Source organism: Neovison vison, chromosome 4 (assembly GCF_020171115.1).
Source record: "Neovison vison isolate M4711 chromosome 4, ASM_NN_V1, whole genome shotgun sequence".
NCBI classification, from domain to species: domain Eukaryota; kingdom Metazoa; phylum Chordata; class Mammalia; order Carnivora; family Mustelidae; genus Neogale; species Neogale vison.
In genome coordinates this window covers 33547872-33568884 of record NC_058094.1, presented here as the reverse complement: position 1 = coordinate 33568884, position 21013 = coordinate 33547872, and the positions used below count along the sequence as shown (strand labels likewise).

General features: G+C 47.8%; 1 protein-coding gene across 1 annotated transcript; it reads left to right on the top strand.

Annotated features, from left to right (window-relative positions):
• The first annotated feature begins 3579 nt into the window (after window positions 1-3579).
• LOC122905535 (dendrocyte expressed seven transmembrane protein) lies at window positions 3580-19893 on the top strand. Its single transcript, XM_044247093.1, has 4 exons — window positions 3580-3626; window positions 12461-13502; window positions 18557-18865; window positions 19819-19893. The coding sequence occupies exons 2-4, from the start codon at window positions 12474-12476 to the stop codon at window positions 19891-19893; spliced, it is 1413 nt and encodes a 470-aa protein (XP_044103028.1). The 5' UTR covers window positions 3580-3626; window positions 12461-12473.
• Window positions 19894-21013: the final 1120 nt, after the last annotated feature.

The window sequence follows — 21013 nt, the reverse complement described above, 5'->3', positions numbered from 1 at the left end:
ATGGCTGTTCTGAAACTGTTTATCTCAGGAGTACAGAGACTCTCAAATTCTCCAGTCCCCTGCTAACTGCAGACTTTCAAAGCCATTAAGGAATGGTGAAGCTGATTCAGGGTAAAATTCCCAGCTGAGCCTAGCTTTCCTTTCCATGGTCTGAGTTCCCTGGAAGCCCAGGAAAGAAATCTTGGCAGCAACCGCTGAATGTCAGCAACCCAGCCCCTTAACCTTAAGTGACACCCATTTTTAGGAGCCTCCAAGGTCTGAACCCAACTGGCCACTATCATTCCAAAGCTCGGGTGCTGCTGGGGGGTTAATTGCTTCCTCTTGCTGGCTCCTGGGAGGCTGGGGGTGCATTAGTTTTCCTCCTCCCAGTGCCGCTTCTAGCAGCTGCTCCCAGATGCCCTCTTCACTAGCTGGAGACCCATCTCCCCTCCCAACTCTCTGACAGAAGGCCCCCTACCCTCCCCAAGGGGATGAGTCCATCTGGACAGAAGGCCCCCTACCCTCCCCAAGGGGATGAGCCCATCCTCAGTGGTTTTCCTTCTTTTCTCCTTATCTCACCTCCTCCTAGCTTGGTTCTCCTTTTTAAGGTTGATAGGCTAAATTTTCTCTATTCTTCAAAAACTTCTCCTGGATGGCACAGTTGGTTATGCATCTGACTCTTGATTTGGGCTCAGGTCCTGATCCCAAGATGGTGAAATCAGGCCCTGTGTCGGGCTTTACTCTCAGTGCAGAATCTGCTTGAGATTCTCTCTCTCCCTTTGCCTCTCCCCCTACCTCATGCTCAGCTCTCTCTCCCAAATAAATAAATAAAATCTTTTTTTAAAAAATTAATTAAATAATTTTTTAAAAACCCCACAAGCCCCTGCTTCTAGACTATTATCTTCTCCCCTCTCCATTTCTACCCCCAACACTACTACAAAGTAACATGGGCTTGCCTCTCTTCTCACCTCTGGTTCACCCCCAGCCCTCTACCAGCCAGGCTCTGGTAGTGACCTCCTCATCACCAAAGTCTAGTGATTAGTGACCTCCTCATCACGAAGTCTAGTGATTAGTGACCTCCTCATCACCAAAGTCTAGTGATTAGTGACCTCCTCATCACCAAAGTCTAGTGATTTAGTGACCTCCTCATCACCAAAGTCTAGTGATTAGTGACCTCCTCATCACCAAAGTCTAGTGATTAGTGACCTCCTCATCACCAAAGTCTAGTGATTAGTGACCTCCTCATCACCAAAGTCTAGTGATTTAGTGACCTCCTCATCACCAAAGTCTAGTGATTAGTGACCTCCTCATCACCAAAGTCTAGGGCCATTTCTGGGGCTTCATTCTTCTTCCCACCTTACTGATCCCCAGCCTGCCTTTGGTTCTCCATACCCTGACCCATCCCTTTCTTGGGGGTTCCCAAAGTTGCTTCTGGATTACCCCCATCAGGACCCCCTCACTGTAGTCTGGACCTTCTTATTCAAATGAAAACATCTTGCTTTAGGGGCGCTCTTTACCTGTGGGACGGAGTCACCGCCCGACGCCAGGGCTGTCAAAGCTGTGTATCTCCGGCAGGCTTGCCCGCCTCATTTGTGATCGCCTGTTTCTAGCCCTTACCTCAGTCACATACGGATTTTTGCAACTCTTTCATTTGTCTCCATGCATTTATTTGCCTGTGCCATTTTTGTTCTGTCCAGAAGCCGCCCCCCCCCACACCCTTCCCTAAGTTAAGACTTGCCTCTCGAACTCCCTGGAGGCAGCCATGCTCCTGAAGCCTTCTCTGCATGTGTTTGGTGAGCTTGATGGGTCCACAGAAACTCTGGCCCTTTGAGTCCCAGGTCGACATCCTGTAGCCCAAGACCCATCAGTCCAGTCCCTTACTGCTGCTCTTGTCTCTTTCCACCGTCTCCCTCTGAAAATTCATGTGGCCTCAGAGTTTCAATTTGCAACTCAGTTCAACAGAAATGCTCTGGATGGGAAGCCCCAAGCACTCTCCTGGCTACTTCTCAGCTCTCTATCTTTATCCCTCGTGTCTTCACCTTAGCCCAGGACCACGTTCCTGACTGTTCACAGGATGGTTATTTCCATCCGGACATCTATCTGGGACCTTATTTTTCTGGCCACGTTCCCTACGAACCTCTATGCTCTATGTGGTTTAGGTGGAAAATTTCGATCATCACTGATTCCTTTCCTTTCTCCCCCCCAACCCCACCCCAGCTACCAGTTCTGTCCATTCAATATCCACAGCCTAAACAAGCAAGTAAAACCATCCTATATTTTGTCCTTCCTTTCCATTACTCAGATCTGGTTGTGATGGTTAATGTTCTGGGGAAGTTTGGCTACTGCCCAGATATTTGGTCAAATACTAATATGGATGTTGATGTGAGGGTATTTTTTAGATGATATTAACTCTTAAATCAGTACGCATTGAGTAGTTATCCTCTATGCTGCAGGTAGGCCTCATCCAATCAGTTGAAGGCCTTAAGAGGGTTAAAGCCTGAGGTTCTCCAAGAAAGAGGGAATTCAGCCTGCAATTCACCTTTGGACTTGTTACAAAATCACCTCTTACTTGGGACTCTTGGCGGCTGGCTCACTGCTAGTTTGGTCTTGTCAGGCCCCACAACTATGTAGGTCAATTCCTTAAAATAAACCTATTTCTCCATACACACATTCCCCTTATTGGTTTCATTTCTCTGGAGAACGCTGACTAATACACTGGTCCTACCTCCTGACTGAGCTCCCTGCCCCCTGTACCCACTCCCCTCCAAGCTACTCCACTGATACTAATTTTTTTTTTTTTTGTAATATTAATTCGCTCACAACATTTGCTGGATACTTGTTGTTCGTGCTGTTCAAAGCTGTGTCTCCCAGACATCATACATTTGGCTGTCTTCGCCATGATGTTTGACCTGAGTTTTCTTTTTCTTTTTTATCTGAGTTTGCAGTGATTCATCTACCCACTTGTTTATTTTAGATTTTTCTTTTTATCAGCCCTTCCACTTTTTGGCAGGAATCCACGAATTTTAAGATAAAATCTCCTCCAGTTATATTATGGGTCTAAATCGAAAGGAGAAGAACAATTTTGTAGGAGGGTTTTGAGGCTTCCCTAACTCCCTCAAACCGTACAAGCTGTTCCTCTTGACTTGGAAGCTGAATTTCCAAGATGGTAAGATTGAGACACGTTACACAGACAAGGACACCTGTCTTGGGTCATCAGTGCAGAGATGGCCCCTTCATGCCTCTGGGACTGTGGATGGCAGTGGGGATGGTAAAGGTTGTCGCTGTCCCTTTGGGGTAAGGGTAGGGACAATAAGGGGGGGGAGAAGAGGACGGAGGGAAGAAACCCTCCAAATGTTCCTAACTCCCTCTCCTGTTATTGAAAATGTCTTATTTCGTTGTTTTCTGGTACTGATTTCTGGAACATCCATTCTGAGGAAAATACTGGAAAGAAACACGGATTTCCTTTGTGTCAATTATCCCCCTTGTCAATATTATGACTTAGTCACTTTGTGGGGGAAATAAAGATGCTGACTCAGGGCGATGTGACCATCTCGTCACTTCTAGTTCCTTTTTTCCTGTTGTATATCAAAACTCAGAGTCCATGGGAAGCGCACTTTTGCACTCACAGAAGAACCTGAGAGGAACCTGTAAGTAAATTTTCAAATATTTTGTTCTTGGAGTGGCTTTTTTTTAATGGAGGAAAAAAAGTCAGTTGGAATAAACAGTTGAGACCTGAGGATACTCTAAGCTCAGACAGTTTATCAGAAACACCAGAAAAAAAGTCTTGGCGGATGCTGGTCCGAGGGATCTGAAAAACGTCATCTCAGAGCATGACTATCCTTCTCACAGAGCAGCTTGGCTTAACTTGCCCATTTCCCAGCTTTTGAAGAACCGATGTCTGTTGGCCGAGCCTCTGGGCACTGGGGAGGTGCCGGGCTGGCGGGCCCAGCCCACCGTGGAAGGCTGCCCGGCTTCACGGACAGTGCCCTGCACAATGACAGACTGAACTGTTCCCGAGATGCTCTTCTGTTTACCTGGTAGCTTTCATTAATCATTCCTTTCTTGTGTGTGGAGGTTGCTTTCACGAGAGGGTGGGGGAGGCATTTGCTGGCTTTCCCAAGGCAAGAACGATGAAAAGAAATGAGGATATTCATTTCACCTCAAAAGGAGGCCTCTGCGACTGCTCGAGCTGTTTTGGGCTCCGGAGAGAACAGTGTGTTCCCAAGCAAACTAGAAGTTTGCAAGAGGAAAGAAAAAAGAAGGAAGGAAGGAAGGAAGGAAGGAAGGAAGGGAGGGAGGGGAGGGAGGGATGGGGTAGGGGAAGGGAGGGAGGAGGCAGGAAGGAAGGAAAAAGGAAGGAAGGCCAGGCCAAGAAACCCTCCATTCTTCCTTTGTTCCTCTTAAAAGTACAGAGCTGGAAAATGCCGGCATGTAGAGCCCTGATCTGCAGCTCTCCTGTGCCTTTCATTTCAGACCGTTGAGCAAGCAGGAACTTTAGAACTCATCTAGCCCAAGGGAGCCGTAGTTCTGAGAGGTGACGTGACCTACCCAAGGTCACACAGCTTGTTCTGGGTAGAAACAGGCTAGACCACAGGTCTCCCATCTCCCTGCTGGGTGCTCTTTCCTCATTCCACTCTGACCTCTGTCCCAATTTCCTCTCAAATGAGAGTCCCATCAAGTCCTGCAGGTGGTAAGAGAGGGACTGGGTAGGCAGGTTCCCGCTGGCGGTTAGCAGAGCTGGCTGGGGGAGCACAGAAAGAATAGAGGGATCAGCTCTCTGGGATTACTGCACCCCCCCAACCCCCCCACAGTGTCCACAGACCGCATCTGGGCCTGCGGAGCATAAGCCATCGGCTTCTTCATAGAAAGCAGGAGCAGAAGCTGATCTCACTAAATGGAAATGTTGGGATGTCAGACAAGGTGAGTGTTCCACAAGTAGGGAAAGAGGGGGGTCATAAGACAGTCCCGAGATCCTGATCTCTAGGGCCCTCCACAAGGAAGTCCACCTTGATTTCTCCCACATTTGCACTGAGGTTTCTGTCTGACAGCCCCGGAGCAGCACTGGGGACTTGAGTCTCCAATATCCCCCAATCTAGAAAGTTTCTGGGATAGGCCATTTGTTTGGAGGCTCTCGTTATGACTTCGTGGTTGCATGTGTCCTGGCTGCTTCCTGGGCCTTATATGTGAAGCAAGAATGTGTTACACTTTGAGAAGGGATCTGTGCCCAAAGAATGGGGCTCAGAAACGTTGAACCCCCTGACTCCCCCACACAGTGGACCAGTAGGGCTCTGGGGTGGGGACTGGGGGACTTCGCTGCTGCCTCTGACGTGTAACCCCCTCCCGGGGATAACAGCGGAGGCCACTGTGTATGCCCCTCACAGCAGGTATCTGCTAGTGCTCCGCAGGGTTGATGGAGAAGCCCAGTGGCTGCTGTTTCCCATGGCAACAGCTCAGCTCTGTGTGAAAGCAGGCTGTGTGGCTCTCACTAGGGACCAGAGGCTCCTTACCACCAGCCCCATTTCCCGCCTTGCTACCTCCCATCCAGCCACCCCCAAATTACTTTAACCCATGGAGGGGAGATGGGGCTTCCTCAGTGATTCTCTGCTGCGCACTCCAGCTGTCGTGCCCCACCACCCCCTTCCCGGACTGTGGTGCAAACAATAGTTTATGGGTAAAGGAAGGAAAGTGGTAATTAGTCTTGGAATATTACTGTGGGTAAAAGCAAGAAGCGGAGGGGCACCTGGGTGGCTCAGTGGGTTAGGCCTCTGCTTTCGGCTCAGGTCATGATCCCGAGGTCCTGGGATCGAGTCCCGCATCGGGCTCTCTGCTCGGTGGGGAGCATGCTTCCCCCTCTCTCTCTGCCTGCCTCTCTGCCTACTCGTGATCTCTCTCTCTGTGTGTGTCAAATAAATAAATAAAATCTTTAAAAGAAAAAAAAAAAAAAGCAAGAAGCAGGTACGCTGTCCTGGGGAGGCAAGGATGTTGAGTCCGAAAATAAATGCTATCGATAATGGAGGCAAAACAAAAAGGAACTGCAGGGAAAAGGGATGGGGTTTGCCTTTCTTTGGCTCCCAGAAGAAGGAATGGAGAGAGGGAGGGAGGGGCTCCAGCCAGGAGCACAGAGAACAGAGTTAAAGAGCTTTGGGCAAAAATAAATATTCCCAAGGCACAGAGAACAACATTTATGCATGAGACTGGAAACTGGCCTACAGGATGATTTTAAAATGTCCCAGGGGAGAAAAGGAAGGAAAGGCAATTCTGATGAGTGGAAAAGAGGAAGAATAAGGGAAGGAGGGGACAGAGGAAAGAGAAGCAAGAATGAGGATTCCCCAAAGACCAAGGTTTGCAAAACGACCGTCAGTGGCCCAAACCCAGCCAGTCAGAGTATTTAAAAACCATTTGAGCCAAGTTTGTTTTTTAAGTCAGGAGACGCCGCCTCCCAAAAGTCTAGATTTCTGGCTTCTTTGGGGTAAAAAAACATCAGAAAATTTGGCCACACTGGGTCTCCATATAGCCTTGAAGACCAAGGCTCAGCTGGGACAGAGTTGCTGTCACTTGACCTCTGACATCTGGGCTCTCCAGCCCCGAGACCCACCATCTGCTGCTCCGCACCCGGAACCCTGAGAAGTAGCTGTACCTCCTGATTTCCTTCATCCTTTCCAGTGCCTGTCTGACCCTTGTATTGTTTAAAATGCCAAGTACTCCCCACCAAACCCTGATTTTCTGGCGCAACAGAATGTGGGCACCAGCACTGACCCTGGGAGAGAGGGCTTCTTGAGTTGATAATGCGGGGCCCTGGGTCCCAGACCTCAGACCAAGGAGGCCTTCGCCAAATGGGCTGGTTTAAGGGAAGAGTAAGTCTGAGCCTCAGGCTGGCTGGAACAGTCTCTAAGGAGAGCATGGAACAGGCCACAGCTGAGCACAGGGGTCAGCCCAGGGAGAGGAGCTCCACAGTCACTTCTGGAGGGTTCCGTGGGCACCTGCTGGCAGTGGAGGTGCGAGACCCCGCATGCAGAAGGCAGTGGAAGGAGAGCGTATGCCCGCATTGTTAAAGCCACGTTCCAGCTTGCATGCATGATTGCAATTCTGGGCACATATTCCAAGCAAATTTAGAAGCTGCTCTTTGAAGATCTTTTTAAGAAGGTCTAAAAAGCTGCCCATCCTGAACCCTGAGGGCCACTGGAATGAGGGTTAGAATCCTGGCTTTTTCACTTCTTAGCTGTGTGACCTTGGGCACATTACTTGACCTCTCTGAGCTTCACTTCCCTCATCTAAAATATAGAGATATAAGAAAAGCTGTAATATCTAGAGCTGCGAAGATTAGAAATAATGTACATCAGATGCTAATAGTGGCCAGGCGCTCGGTTAACAAATGGCTAGCTATTACCTAGCATTGCTATCAGTTGGCTAGTCTCGGAGGCATAGACTCTGCTTTGTCCACTTTTCTAATTACATGTTTGCCTGAAGGTAAATGTGGTCTGTGGGAAATTTTAACTCTATTATCCAGGAACACTGGGGAGGATTTTAAAACGGGGTTCACAAAAAGTCAGAGATGAGATGCTGATGTGACAGGTAAAGCGGAGGGAACTGGGGTCTCACCCCCAGCTCCGTCTCTAAAGCCAGGACAGCCTCCGTGAGTCCCTTGTTTGGATTTTTGTTTCCTCAGCTGTGGAAACCACTGGCTGGTGTCAGTCCTCTCGAGCTGCATTGCTCAACTCAACGACACCAGCCACATGTGACTATTTAAATTGAAATTAATTAAAATTAAATAACATTAAAAATTCAACTCTTCCGTCACATTGGCTCTATTTCCAGTGCTCGATCACCACATATGGCTAGCGTGACAGCACGGATATAGAACATTTCCATCATCACAGGAAGTGCTATCAGACAGGGCTGAACCCGTGAGCTTGCTACCCAGTGTCTGGTCGTCCTCTGAGCGCCATCAGCCACCGGCGAACTTGTCAGAAAGGCAGAGTCTCAGGTGCCATTCTAGACCCTTAGAAGCAAAATCTGCATTTTAACAAGGTTCCCCAGTGATCACAGGCTCAAGTTTAAGAAGCTCTGATCTGTAAGATTTGTTTTGGCTCTAAAAATAAAATTCGGGAATCTGGGTATCTGCTTTGGCAAAGTCTTGGGGAAAGAAAGAAGCTACCGGCTTGTCCAAATCCTGATTCATTGAATTACCTCAAAGGAAAGAATTGAGGTCTTGTGATGGAAGTTCAGCAGGACACCCGCACCCCTGCCAGAGAAGAGGAAGGAACTCAGCAGCCCTCTGAAGGAGACCCGGGAACATCAGGGCTGGGAAGGCGGCAAATCCAGCTCTCATCACTATGCCTCCCATCATCCTGGGGCATTCAGTCCTTTCCTGAAGACTTCCAGAGAAGGGACATTCTCATTTTTTTGTGGTGGCAAAAAACAAAAACAAAAACAAAAAAAAAAGAAATGGGCAGCATGTTCTGGCCCCGTCTTCCTAATGGGCTCGCTAAAGCTCCCCTTGTCAAACCTCACCAGGAAGGAGCTCAGGCAGATCTTACATTCAAGTAGGGCAAATGAGAAACAGATCGGAGAAGAAATCAAGGCCACGTTCAACAGTGACAGTAAGGGCAGACTAAACACAAGCTTCTGGGCACGTGGTCCAAACCCAGGTCTGTGGCTTGAACTGTAAAACAGAGAATGTACAACCGGAATGTACACTCTGGAAAATGGTATGGAGGTACCTCAAAAGGTTGAAAATAGAGCTACCCTATGTCCCAGCAATTGCACTACTGGTATTTACCACAATGATACAAATGTAGTGATCTGAAGGGGCACGTGCACCCCAATGTTTATAGCAGCAATGTCCACAACAGTCAAACTATGGAAAGGGCCCAGATGTCCATTGGTAGACGAATGGATAAAGAAGAGGTGGCACATATTATAATGGAATATTATGCAGCCATCAAAAAGAACGAATTTTTTGCCATTTGCAAATTTGCAGATGGACCAGAGGGTATTACGCTGAGCAAAGTAAGTCAGAGAAAGACAATTATCATGTGATTTTACTCATATGTGGAAATTAAGAAACAAAACAGATGAACAGAGGGGAAGGGAAGGAAACATAAACTAAGAGGAGATCAGAGAGGGAGAAAAACCATACGAGACTCTTAACTATAGGAAACAAACTGAGGGCTGCTGGTGGGGAGGTGGGTGGGAGGAAAGGATAATTGGGTGATGGGCATTAAGTAGGGCATATGATGTAACGAGCACTGGGTGTTATTTGCAACTGATGACTTATTGAATTCTACCTCTGGGAAAAAAGAAAATAAAGAAATGAAAGAGAGAATGCATTCAGTGCTCTCCTTGCAGAAAGTTTTGGTGTCTTTTGGTGACATGCTGTTTTCAGTATAATAACAAGGAGGATAATATTAGATCTGTTGCTCATTAAGAAAACATGTGCCTCTTACAGGACAAAATTGCAGTCACATATCTTATTTAATTGATATTAGTTTTTATTGTCCAATGTTGCAGTTTTAATGTGCCCATAAATCAGTTTCTTACTTTCAGAGAAATATCTGTATTAAGAACACCCTGTGCAAGAATGAAGGCAAGAGAAGGGAAATATGAATCCAAAATACATATTATTAATTTTTTAGGAAGCAAGCAAAATGGTGCCTCATAAAGGATATTAGAGGGGAAAAAAACAGCTGGGATTTCTGATTTACTTTAAAGAAAAATCTGCTGATCTGAGACACAGCTTTCTAGGGCCAACTATCCTGATGCGGGGTGAGAGCGGAGGAAAATGATCAGATAGCAATGAGTTTGTGATCTACAGGTCAGCTCTTAAGCGGTCACTGGCAGAAAGTGTAACATGTTTCCAGCAGAGACCACCGAGTTGAGTTCCGGTCACATACCCCGGAGTCAGGGAATCTGGGCCATGGTGCCAGATTCTGCCCCAGGAGGCTGCCCCAGGAGGCAGGAAGACCAGATCTGAGTTCCACTGTACCACCAACTGTCTGTAGGACTGCTGACAGATTTCAGCGAGCCCCTGAAGCCTCAGTTTCTGTGTGAAAGGCAACGGGTCCTTCGGATGGAGGGGGATGCTTTCCGGAAAGTGAGCAGAAGAGGCAGTAAGTCCCTTTTAGTGGATCGTCTAGTCTAATAATGGTTTGGGGTCAAATCCAAAGCTGTGACCAAAAAAGCAAAGAGGGCCACGCCCAGGAGGTGAGGCAGCACTTGGAACCCACTCTGATGCAAGGTATCCTGCCCATGGCCCACCCGCTCCGCTGATGGCTGCTGTCCTCCTGTCCCAGCCGCAGGACAGCTCGACTCAGGGTGGCAGTGCTGGGGAAAGCTCAGGAGCACAGAAAACCCTTCGGAGATCTCCAGGGATCAGAGTGGAGCAGAATGGGGTCACTGCACAGGAGCACTGTCAACCTCTAAACCAAACCCAGACGCCAAAAGGAGGCAAGCGTGCAGGAGAAAAGAATTAGGTCCTTCTGCTGGTGCTTGTTCTAGAGGTTACTCCAATTCCCCTCTGGATAGAGTGAGAACATCCTCTTAGGCTGAATTCTGAATCGCTGATAAGGCCGGTCCCACATGGTCATTAATGACCCTTCCTCAACAGTTACTTTCTCTCCAGATCTCTTTTCTGTACGGAGCATCTCCCTTCACGAGACAGGAACTGCAAACCCTCTGTATTATTGGAGGAGAAACTTCCACAGGTTTGTTCCTCACCTGCCTGTTTCCGCATCTCCTTTTTGCCCTTCATTCACCTCGTTCATCCCGAACACAGAAAGACTTGCTTCTCCACCTCGAGCTGCTCAGTGCCTGCCTACGAGCCAATTCCTGGAGAGGTCTGCCACCCTGGGTGTAATCCACGGGCTCAAACCGTGTCCGGCTACTCCAGAAATCCAGCTTCTGATGGAAATCTGATATGAGGAGGGGTGTATGTGACCGTGTTTAAAATCCGTTCCATGTCTTCATCAAAATCCCATGAATATGTTATAACGCTCATTAGATGTTTTCCTGCTAATCAGGAGGAAAACGTCCCAAATTGATTTTGTGTGGTTCCCAATGAACCCAAGACTCTGAGGGCATCACAGAACTAAATATGTGTGGCCGACTGGGTGGCAGCAGCCCCATAGCACCTATGTTTGGATGATGCCACATCTGGGAAAAGAGAAATGATGATCAACTCAGTGACAAAATATTCTAATTTTCCTTGCGAGATCCTTGGGGCAGAACTTCCCTCAGAGGGTAGGGGTGGGTGGGAAGGGGGTGGGTGAGCCAGCGTCACACAGCAGAGACACGCTGGCCCCAGTCCTGGGCCACGTTTAAATTTGGATGCCCTCGGCATGCTTTCTGGTCTACAAAATTAGAGCACAAGAAAAGAGATGACTATCAAAAAGTGATCTTACGGAACTCCATGCATGGAAATTTCAGCCTGTCCATCAGCTGAGGTTTTGTTGGAATTATGAAGATCCATGATACAGTATTGCTGCTTGTATCAGTTAGCAATCACGGCTTAATAAAGCGCATGGGATTCAATGGCTTCAGCTGTCTGCTGAAGCTGTCTGCTTCAGCTCCTTCAGCTGTCTGGCACTCAGCTGGTTCTTGGTTGATGGAACTGACCGACCCTGTCGTCTTTGTCCTCCAGCAGCCCAACCTGGTGTGACAGGCTGAATAATGTACCCCCCATACCCCCACCCCAAGAAGCCCATGTCCTGACGCCCAAAACCCATGACTACGTTAATCCGCACAATGATAGAGGCTCTACATTCGGGATTAAATTAAGAAGGTTGAGATGGGGAGATGCTCCTGGATTATCGGGGTGAGCCCAATATGATCACAGCGGTCCTTATAAAGGGAGGCAGAAGGATCAGAGTCCTAGAAGAGATAAGGATGGAAGCAGAGGTCCAAGAGAAAGAAAAACATGCAGCATTGTGGCTTTGAGATGGAGGAAGAGTCCATGAGCTTCCAGAAGCTGCAAAAAGTGACGAAATGGATTCTCCCCTAGAACCTCCAGAAGGAACATAACTCTCTGGACCCATTTAGACCTGATCTCCAGAACTATAAGAGAATCAGTAGGTGTTTCTATCAGCCTCTAGGCCTGTGGCTGTTTGCTACAGTAGCAGTGGGAGACTAACACACGGGGATATGATAAGAAGTTAGGAGGAGGGTTCCGAGAGAGAAGCAAGGGTGAGTCACAGACTCAGGATTGGCACTCTGCCACTTCTGCCCCATTCTACGTGCCAAAGATCTCACAAAGCCATTCTGAAGTCAAGGGTTGGAGAACTAGACCCACCTCTTGATGGATTAGTCTCTTTCTCTCGCCTCTTGATGGGAGAAGCCGTAAAGTCCCATTGGAAGAGGTGCGGAGAGGCAGACAGGTAAAGAATTATGACCACCGTTGGCCTCCAGTCTGCCACCATGCGCTTTACACAGTGACAGGGGACATTCAAAAGCAATGTCTGACCCTGGTGTTCTTTTTTATTTCCAGGGACGCAGGCAGCATGGGTGTCTGGAACTCAGGCGCTGCCATCTTCCTAAGTCTTTGGGGGATGTATGTGTCTCCCAGAAGCCCTGGCTGGACGGCCTTTATCCAACACTGCGGAGTCTGCTGTTTTGTGGCTTTCATTTCAGTGGGGCTTCTCTCTGTGGCCTCCTCCTGGCTTCTGTCCTCACTCACGGTCTTCAGCACCTCCTGGGCGATCACCGGCGCTCTCCTCTGCTGCTCCAAGCACGCGCGATGTTTCATTCTTCTCTTCTTCCTCTCTTGTGGCCTGAGGGAAGGCAAGAGCGCCTTGATGGCCGCCGGCACGGGGATAGTAATCTTTGGACATGTGGAAAATATTTTTCACAACTTCAAAGGTCTCCTGGATGGTATGACTTGCAACCTAAGGGCAAAGAGCTTTTCCATACATTTTCCACTTTTGCAAAGATATATTGAAGCAATTCGGTGGATGTATGGCCTTGCTACTCACCTGAATCTATTTGATGACCTTATTTCTTGGAACCAGACTCTAGCGGTCTCTCTCTTCAGTCCCACTCAAGCCCTGGAGGCACAGTTAAATGACACCAAAGGCCAAGCCCTGGGCGTCTTGTACCAGATGGTGACAGCGACGGAGGCATTGTCCTTGCTGGGTCGGCAGCTGCTTGCCCTTACGGGGCTTCTCCTGGTGCTTTTTGGCACCGGCCTCTTCATGAAGCGATTTTTGGACCCCAGCGGTTGGAAGTTTGAAAACATCTTCATCACCAAACAATTTGTTCATTTCGATGAAACAGAGAGGCGTCTACAGAGGCCCGGCGTCCTCCCGCTGAATAAGGAGGAAAGGAAGAAATACGTCACCATCCCGTCTTTCTGGTTGTCTCCGAAAGAAAGGAGAAACCTGGGGCTGTTTTTCCTCCCCATACTCATCCACCTCTACATCTGGGTGCTGTTCGCAGCCATCGATTATCTGCTATATCGGCTCATTCTCTCAGTGAGCGACCGTTTCCGAAGCTTGCCTGGGCTTGAGGTTCACTTGAAACAGCACAGAGAGGTAGGCGCAGGCTGGCGGCGTGTCCTGGCCATTTGCTGGGGTGTCTTAAGAAGGACCTTCCCAGAGCAGGGCAGTGTCTTCCTCACCTTTGGATCCCCGTGACGGCACAGTGCCTGGCACGTTGGCATTACTGACGCCCAATAATTGTTGGTGAAATTGATTCAACGTCCTACTGTTCCAGTATGATATCAGTCTGAGCATCTCACGTCACTGTGTTAGTTTCCCGGGGCCGCTGTAACAAACGGACACAAAATGGGTGGTTCGAAACAACAAAAAGGATTCTCTTATAGTTCTGGGAGTAAGAAGTCCAAAATCAGTATCACTGGGCTAAAATCAAGTGTTGGCAACGCCACACACACTTGTGACTCTGGGGGAGAATCCACAAGAGGCTGCTCTCAACTTCTGGTGGTTTGTCACTTTCCATGGCTGGTGGCTCAGCCCTCCACCTTCATTTCTGTCTTTGCTTCATCTCCTCCTCCGTGTATATAAAATCTCTGCTTCTCTCTTAAAGGATGCGTGTGATTGCATTAGAGCTCACTAAGCTAATCAGGGTAAATTCTCCAGCTCAAGATCCTTGCCTTGGTCACTTCTGCCAAGTCCCTTTTTTCCAAATAAAATAACATTTATAGATTTGGGGCCTTAGGATCTTATATCATGGGGGGAGGTGCATTTTTTGCTTTCTATAGTCAGCAAACCCTGAAATGTAGGAATCAGTGTTTCTGATGTGGAACATGAAGTTGGTTCTCAAGCGAGAGTACCTGGCATGAACCAAGGGTCCTTCTTCCTCTCTCTGTCGGACCTGTGCAAGTAGACTTTGAGCACCTTTTGTGAATGAGAGCTTCCCTTCTTTGAGTCTTGAACCCTTCTACAATACAAGAAGCCTCCCAAAGCGTGCACATAGCGTTTAAGGATGTGTCACAGAGGATGGTCACTGAAAAAAAAGGGCTCCTAGGTAACCAAATGTTACCGCTGGTGATAAAAGGCCGTAATAGCCTCTAGAACAATGAAAACAACTACTTGGTTTTTTTTTTTTTAGGTCAGTGGTTCTCAACCTTAAGTATGTTTTAAGTATTTCCTGGGACAGATGCAGTCTCAGGCTTTAACTTACAGAGAATCTGTTTTCAAAAAGAGAATAACTTTAATAAGCACTGCATATGACTTCAAAGTAGGTGGTCCATAACTTTGAGACACTTTGCCTCAGACACCCAAAAGCAGGGGCTTTCTAAACCCATGGATATCTCCTGTGGCTGCATGGTGTCGTCACTGTGGATCTGAGCAAGCAGATGAACACCCCCAAAATCAGATTTCAGTGGATCCGGGTGAGGCTGGGGTGGGGGATTTTTTTTTTTTTTAATTTATTTATTTGAGAGAGAGAGACAGTGAGAGAGAGCATGAGCGAGGAGAAGGTCAGAGAACGAAGCAGGCTCCCCATGGAGCTGGGAGCCCGATGTGGGACTCGATCCCGGGACTCCAGGATCACGCCCTGAGCCGAAGGCAGTCGTCCAACCAACTGCGCCACCCAGGCGTCCCGGGGTGGGGGATTTTTAAAAAGTCTCGGAGTAAATTGGGCTGTGTGGCCAAGATTGAGAACCGCTGTTCTAAACTCCGCCCAAAAGACTGGAGCCGGAGGCCACTTGATGGATGGATGATCATCTTGATCAGTGAAGACAGTGTTTCCCTAAACCGGTGCCCCCTGAGTCTCAGGGAATCTGCCTTTCTCTCCTTTGTTCTCGCTCCTCTTAGCAGCTGTGTCCCCAGCCAAGAAGACCATGGTTTTCGCGCATCCCAATTTTCTCTTTTCCCTGGGGAAGTGTGTGATTATGTGGGCATTTCAGAGGATGTGGATATCGTCGGATATTGCCTTGATTTCTTTTAAACGCAGAGGCTGTGAAGCTGAGCTAGGTGGGATGTGTGCGTGCGCGTGCTTGAGTGTGTGCATGGTGTGCGAGTGGGTATGGGAGTGTTGCGCGTGCTGGGGCGGAGTGCGCTAGCCTGGGGTGGTGAAAACCCCGACAGCTGTCTCCACATGTCTGATTTTCCCTTGCTTGCTTTTGTCAGCTACGGTAGGGGAACTCTTAGAAGGAAATGGCAGAAAACGTGTCTGCAAGCCTTCCTTGGAAGCCCGGTTTTCCATGGCTCTCTGTCTCCGGGCCTGGGGTCCTCCTGTAGAGTCCACACTCTCCCTCCCTGCTTCTTCTGGCTCCGCCCCTTCTGGTTCTGGGCTGTTTCTCAGAGTTGATGACCCCCAGCACTCTACTGCCCCTAAAGAATTCAGTGAACTCCCAGATCCCTGTTGCTCGCAGATATCTGGAGCAAGGGGGCATAAGGGATCGGGGTTTCAAGTGAAATCCAGACTAGATTTCCAGACATGCTTGATGTGGGAGGGAGGGGCTGGCAGATTAAAGGGCCTCTTCCCACCCCTCCCCCAAGGCATTCTCCTTTGTCTTTCTTCCTTGCTGGGTTCTTCCTCTTCTCTCTTCCCTGTTTCTTTCTCTCACATTTATTTCTCCCACAGACAATACCCATGCCTGCTTTGTGAATTCTCACCATTTTAGACAGAAGAAGAGAAAAGCAAGTTCTGCCTTTCAAAAAAAAAACGCCCAGAAGCTTTCCAATGACCATGTCCTGACAAATACATTTTTGGGCATCACCGGGGAGCGGGGATGCAAAGATGTCTAAGCTTTCCGCTGCTACCCTGGTGGGGGAGGCCGCCACGAGATCTCACACAGCGACAGCAGCGGGGCAGTGGGCGCTGGGGCAGACGTGCCTAAGAGACTGCCATGGGGGCTCCTCTCAGACTCTCTCCTGCCGTGCCTAGAGGACTGCCGTCAGCAGCCGCCTCCTGGACCCGCCATGGGGCTGCCCTTAACCCAGGATGCCCTTGGAGGCTCCTGGTCCCTCCGTTGTGGCAGGATCGCAAAGGAGACGTCCAGCAGGGGAGAGAACCATCCCCTCAAGGTTTTGCCAGGATTCCTTTCCCACCCTCATAGGATTTTACATAAATATTTTCAGTAAAGAAGAAAGAAGGGAAATGACCCAAAGTGAGCTAGCCGGATAGGTGGACATCGAAAGAGAAAATAGCCAGTGCTGTTACTTATCAAGCCCCTACTTGTGCGCAGAATTTGTCTGCATCGACTTCTCAGAACAGTCTGATACCAGAGCAGGTCCTCGGTCCATACTCAGCACTGTCTGGGCAAATTGTTTACTTAAGAGAGGTAAACACATTTTAAAACATCAGGGTACCATTGAGTATATTGCTCAGCATTTTGAGAGAATTCATTTCTCTTCCACATTACCGTCCGCCAACCCCATACGAAAACGTTGACTCAATCTTTACCAAGCCCTGACTCCCAATTGCGCAATCCCCAGTTGGACTCCTAGACTAAGTAACTCCTTCCCAGACCGGACACCCGCTGCTTTCTTATTGCAGGATTTCTCATCACTGACTCAGTTGATGTGCTCGTTTCTTCAATAGTATTAAAAAGAGTGTAGGCCTTCGCTCTGGGGACTGAAATCTCTCTATTTAATTGTAGGTGAACTGTCTTTTTAATAAGAGAAAAGGAGAGGCAGCACCAATGCTTTTCATTGCTTAGGCACAGGGCTGGGGAAATTACAGAAGCTACCTGACGTTTGTAGAGAGGTCCCACATCTTTTTTCCCTTTTTAAAATTTTTATTTTTTCTGGAAGTTTCCAGATTTGAAGTGTCCAGACTCTTCACAGGAACTGGGCTGGATCGGAATGCACTCCGTTCTCTTGGTGTGGTTGCGTTCTTTTGGAGAAGTCATTTCCTTCTCCCTGGCCCCAGGGCTCTGGGGTGCAGCGGTGATAATAACTTACTAAGCACTCCTGTCTGTAAGGTTAATGCTCCATCCCAAGGTGCTTCATTTACACTGGGAGTCGTTTATTCATGGGCAGGATCTGGTCCATTAATTCCTGTTTTACCAAATTAGAAAACAAATCCACCGAGAGATGAAATGACTTTCTCAGGTCAGGAGAAACAAAGTCCTGAATCAGCACACACTTCTCTTGCTGGTGGATTGGCTGCGTGGTTCAATGTCATCTTTGCCCTCTGTGTTGGTCTGCTGAGGGCAACTGGTTTGCACTCTTGCCTTCAAGCAGAAAGGAATACATTCCACCTGAACGTCCAGGAAAAATGAGAAAATATCCTGTTTGAGACCTCTCCAGATAAGATTTAAAGCCACTTTCAGGAAATGCTGTTTTTAGTATGCTTACACTAAGAATAATTCTCCACCCCCCCCCCAAAGTCTAGAAGGTTGATTTAGAACATAATTTAATGCTTCTACATCTTTGTGACGTTGTGGTCTGCCGTCAAGGTATTGGTCAAGATGGATGGTCTGTGTTCCAAAAATCTCCTCCAGGGGAGCTAAAACCATCTTTCTCAGTCCCACATGTCCTACAGGGTAGAAACAGGTGTTCTGTAAAACCGGGTTACGCGGTCAAATTTGTCAGGAGAACCACTGGCTGATGTTAAATGGGTTTCTTTGTTTTCTTCCCAGAAACTTCAGTAGTCTCAGGGGCGTCCTGACTCTGCAAAGAAAGGACAGAGTACACAAACTCATCTGATACCCTTCTCTCAAGGAAATCTCTATTTCCACAAACCCACTTTGGAAAAAACCTGTGATAGTTTCAAATAAGACTCAGCCCTTCTCTTTACTCTGGCCTAGCCCTTGGGGGGAACTACCATGGCTGTCCAGCCAGAGCTCCCTCACGTTGTAAGATAAACGCTGTCCATCGCAAGGCAGGATTGAGAAAGACCAGGACTAAGAGCAACCATGGCATGAATCTTTTTTTTTTTTTAAGATTTTATTTATTTATTTGACAGATGGAGATCACAAGTAGGCAGAGAGGCAGGCAGAGAGAGAGAGGGGGAAGCAGGCTCCCTGTTGAGCAGAGAGCCCAATGCGGGGGTCAATCCCAGGACCCTGGGATCATGACCTGAGCCAAAGGCAGAGGCTTAACCCACTGAGCTACCCAGGCACTCCCCCCACCATCCCCATGGCATGAATCTTAAGGATTTTCTTCTTTCCTTCTAGGAGCAAGGAACTCAAGACGTCATCCATGATTGTTCCTTTCACATATCTCTGTTCGAACCCACCTGTATCCCTGAACCAAAGCTCCTTCTGTCTAAGACCTGGATTCCTCTCAGCATCATTCTTGTGATTCTAGTGGTACTGGGCTTGCTGTCTTCCATCTTGACGCAACTCAAAATCCTGGTGTTGGCCTCCTTCTACCCCAGTGTGCAGGCCGCCCGCATCCGATATCTGCATGGGAAGCTACTGAAGAAGAGATCAAAGCAGGCAGCAGGAGGAGGAAGCAGTCAACAGCGTCCCTACTTCACTAAGGCAAGGCCAAGATGGGGGCATGACCTGTCGTGAAGGAGATTTTGAGTTTGAAGGGCAAGTGGGTTTTCAAAGCCCTCTTCCGCTTTACATTAGGGCTCACATTCCCAGTAACAGATGGGACACTGAGGGGCGGGGGAGGGAGGGAAGTTACCAGATGTGCGTGGCTAAGGCTCTTAGCTTCTTGATGTTGGGCGCTGGTCCGGGTGATTCTACAAGCTATTTTTCAAAACACTGATTTTAAGTGGACACATTCAGTCATGAGGTAGAGAGACTGTTGGGAAGACCCTCTGCGGTGATTATTAATGGACAAATCTCAAGTCAAGTTATTTATCGCGCCAGGGATAACATAACAGCATAACAGAGGGAACTAGTAAACTGTCAAGAATGTGTTCATTCTCCAGCATTAAAATACATGTTTGGTGTATATAGGGGATGATGATGATTTCATGTATATGACACGCATGCGTATTATGAATATGGTAACCTCATGACTTCCTACAGATAAAATGAATGCTGGTCAAAGATTTCGTTTAACTAATTAATTAACAAGAGAACAGAAAGAAAATCCGACCAACTCAAAGAACAATTCAAAGCACACGTCTGTAAGCCATCAAGAGCACCAAAATGAATGAGCTAACTAGTCGCAAAACTGGCTTCTTCTCCAAGGTGGGTGGGAGGATTGATTAATTGCACTCCACGGGGAGAAAGTCATTTTCACGTCCATGGACGAGAATCATTTGCACTATTGTTCTCGGCTCCCGACAACTTACAGAGTTGGAAAATAGCTCATAAGCCATGAAAGACTAAGATAACCCACAAGGATCAGTTTCTGCTCATTCTGAGGTGTTTTTCTGCATTTTTCCTGACGCCAGCCATCGCACGATGAAAAGTTTATGTCAGAGGCACATGAAATGACTCTAATGCTCGTTCATCCATCTTTTTTGTCTCTTCAGATTCACTTCTGGTTTCCAGTCCTGAAAATGATTAGGAAGAAACGAACAGACCTAGAAGCTGAAGGCAATCCGTGAGAGACTCCAAGGAGCTCCACGGCCATACGGCTGTGTCCGTTCTCTTGGGCTCTGCCCCCGAAGGTCCCCATGCCCCATGCCCCACAGCAGAGAACTGCGCTCCGTGCACCTGCTGGGGTTTGTGCCAAAGCCAAGCCACTTTTCTTCATAAGGTCAAAGGGCTACCAGGTAAATGGCGTTGTCATCTGTCTTCTAAACAAGGCACAGGATCCAGACTGTGTCATAGTATAGTAGAGAAGTCTCAGCATAGAGTAATATTCAAGGGGAAAAAAAAAGAACAAAAATTAGGAAAAAATCAAAATCACTACTGCAGGCTTATAAGCAAATGTCAAGGAGAATATACACGTTTAATGCCAGGAAAATATCTTTAAACTCTTCTGTCCTTTCTCTGCCCTTTGAAATATCGCTCACAGCAATTCACTACCCCCAGCACTGTCTGCTCTCCCCCTGTCCTTATTCAAACAACAAAGACTTTTTCTGAAACCCTTATCTAGCAGCTCCTAATTTCCCTTCACCACCACCTCTGGTCAAGCCTCTTCTTTCCTGGAGCACTTCTATCAAACCCTCTATCAGATATTTAGAACACATGTATCCAAACCACAGGAAGTGCTTGTTAAAAGGACCATCTTGGGTCGCTTTCTACGATGCTCAGTATAGACAACACAGTATAGGGGCCTCATTTCCCCTAAACTCCAAATACCCAAGAGGAAGAAAAACCTCCCCAAATATTGATTCCATTATCTCCAAAGCCCCTGAGTGAGAGAGAAATAAAGCATCATTAAAATTTTCTAATATTTTAACTATTCATTTTGAAACCTTTTCAGACTTACCCAAGAGCTGTAAAACAGTACAGAGTTCCATTTACCCTTCATCTGTCATCCCCAAGAACCATAGCATAATTATCGAAACCCGAGAAAACAACCTTGAAAAGATGTCTCATGTACAGAGTTTACTGAATTTATGCCAGTTGTCCCACTCACTGGCTCCTGAGTCAGACCAGGCTCCCACAACATGTTTAGTTTCAGTCTCCTCCGAGCAGGAACAGTTCTTCAGTCTTTCCTTTTCTTTTAAGACTTTGATGCTTTTGAAAAGTACCGGCTGGTCATGTTGTCAAATGTCC

Coding starts and splice junctions, on each gene's coding strand:
- LOC122905535 (XM_044247093.1), top strand. CDS start 12,474: ATGGGTGTCTGGAACTCAGGCGCTGCCATCTTCCTAAGTCTTTGGGGG. Junction 13,503..18,556: donor ACTTGAAACAGCACAGAGAG/GTAGGCGCAGGC, acceptor CTTTCCTTCTAG/GAGCAAGGAACTCAAGACGT. Junction 18,866..19,818: donor AGCGTCCCTACTTCACTAAG/GCAAGGCCAAGA, acceptor TTGTCTCTTCAG/ATTCACTTCTGGTTTCCAGT.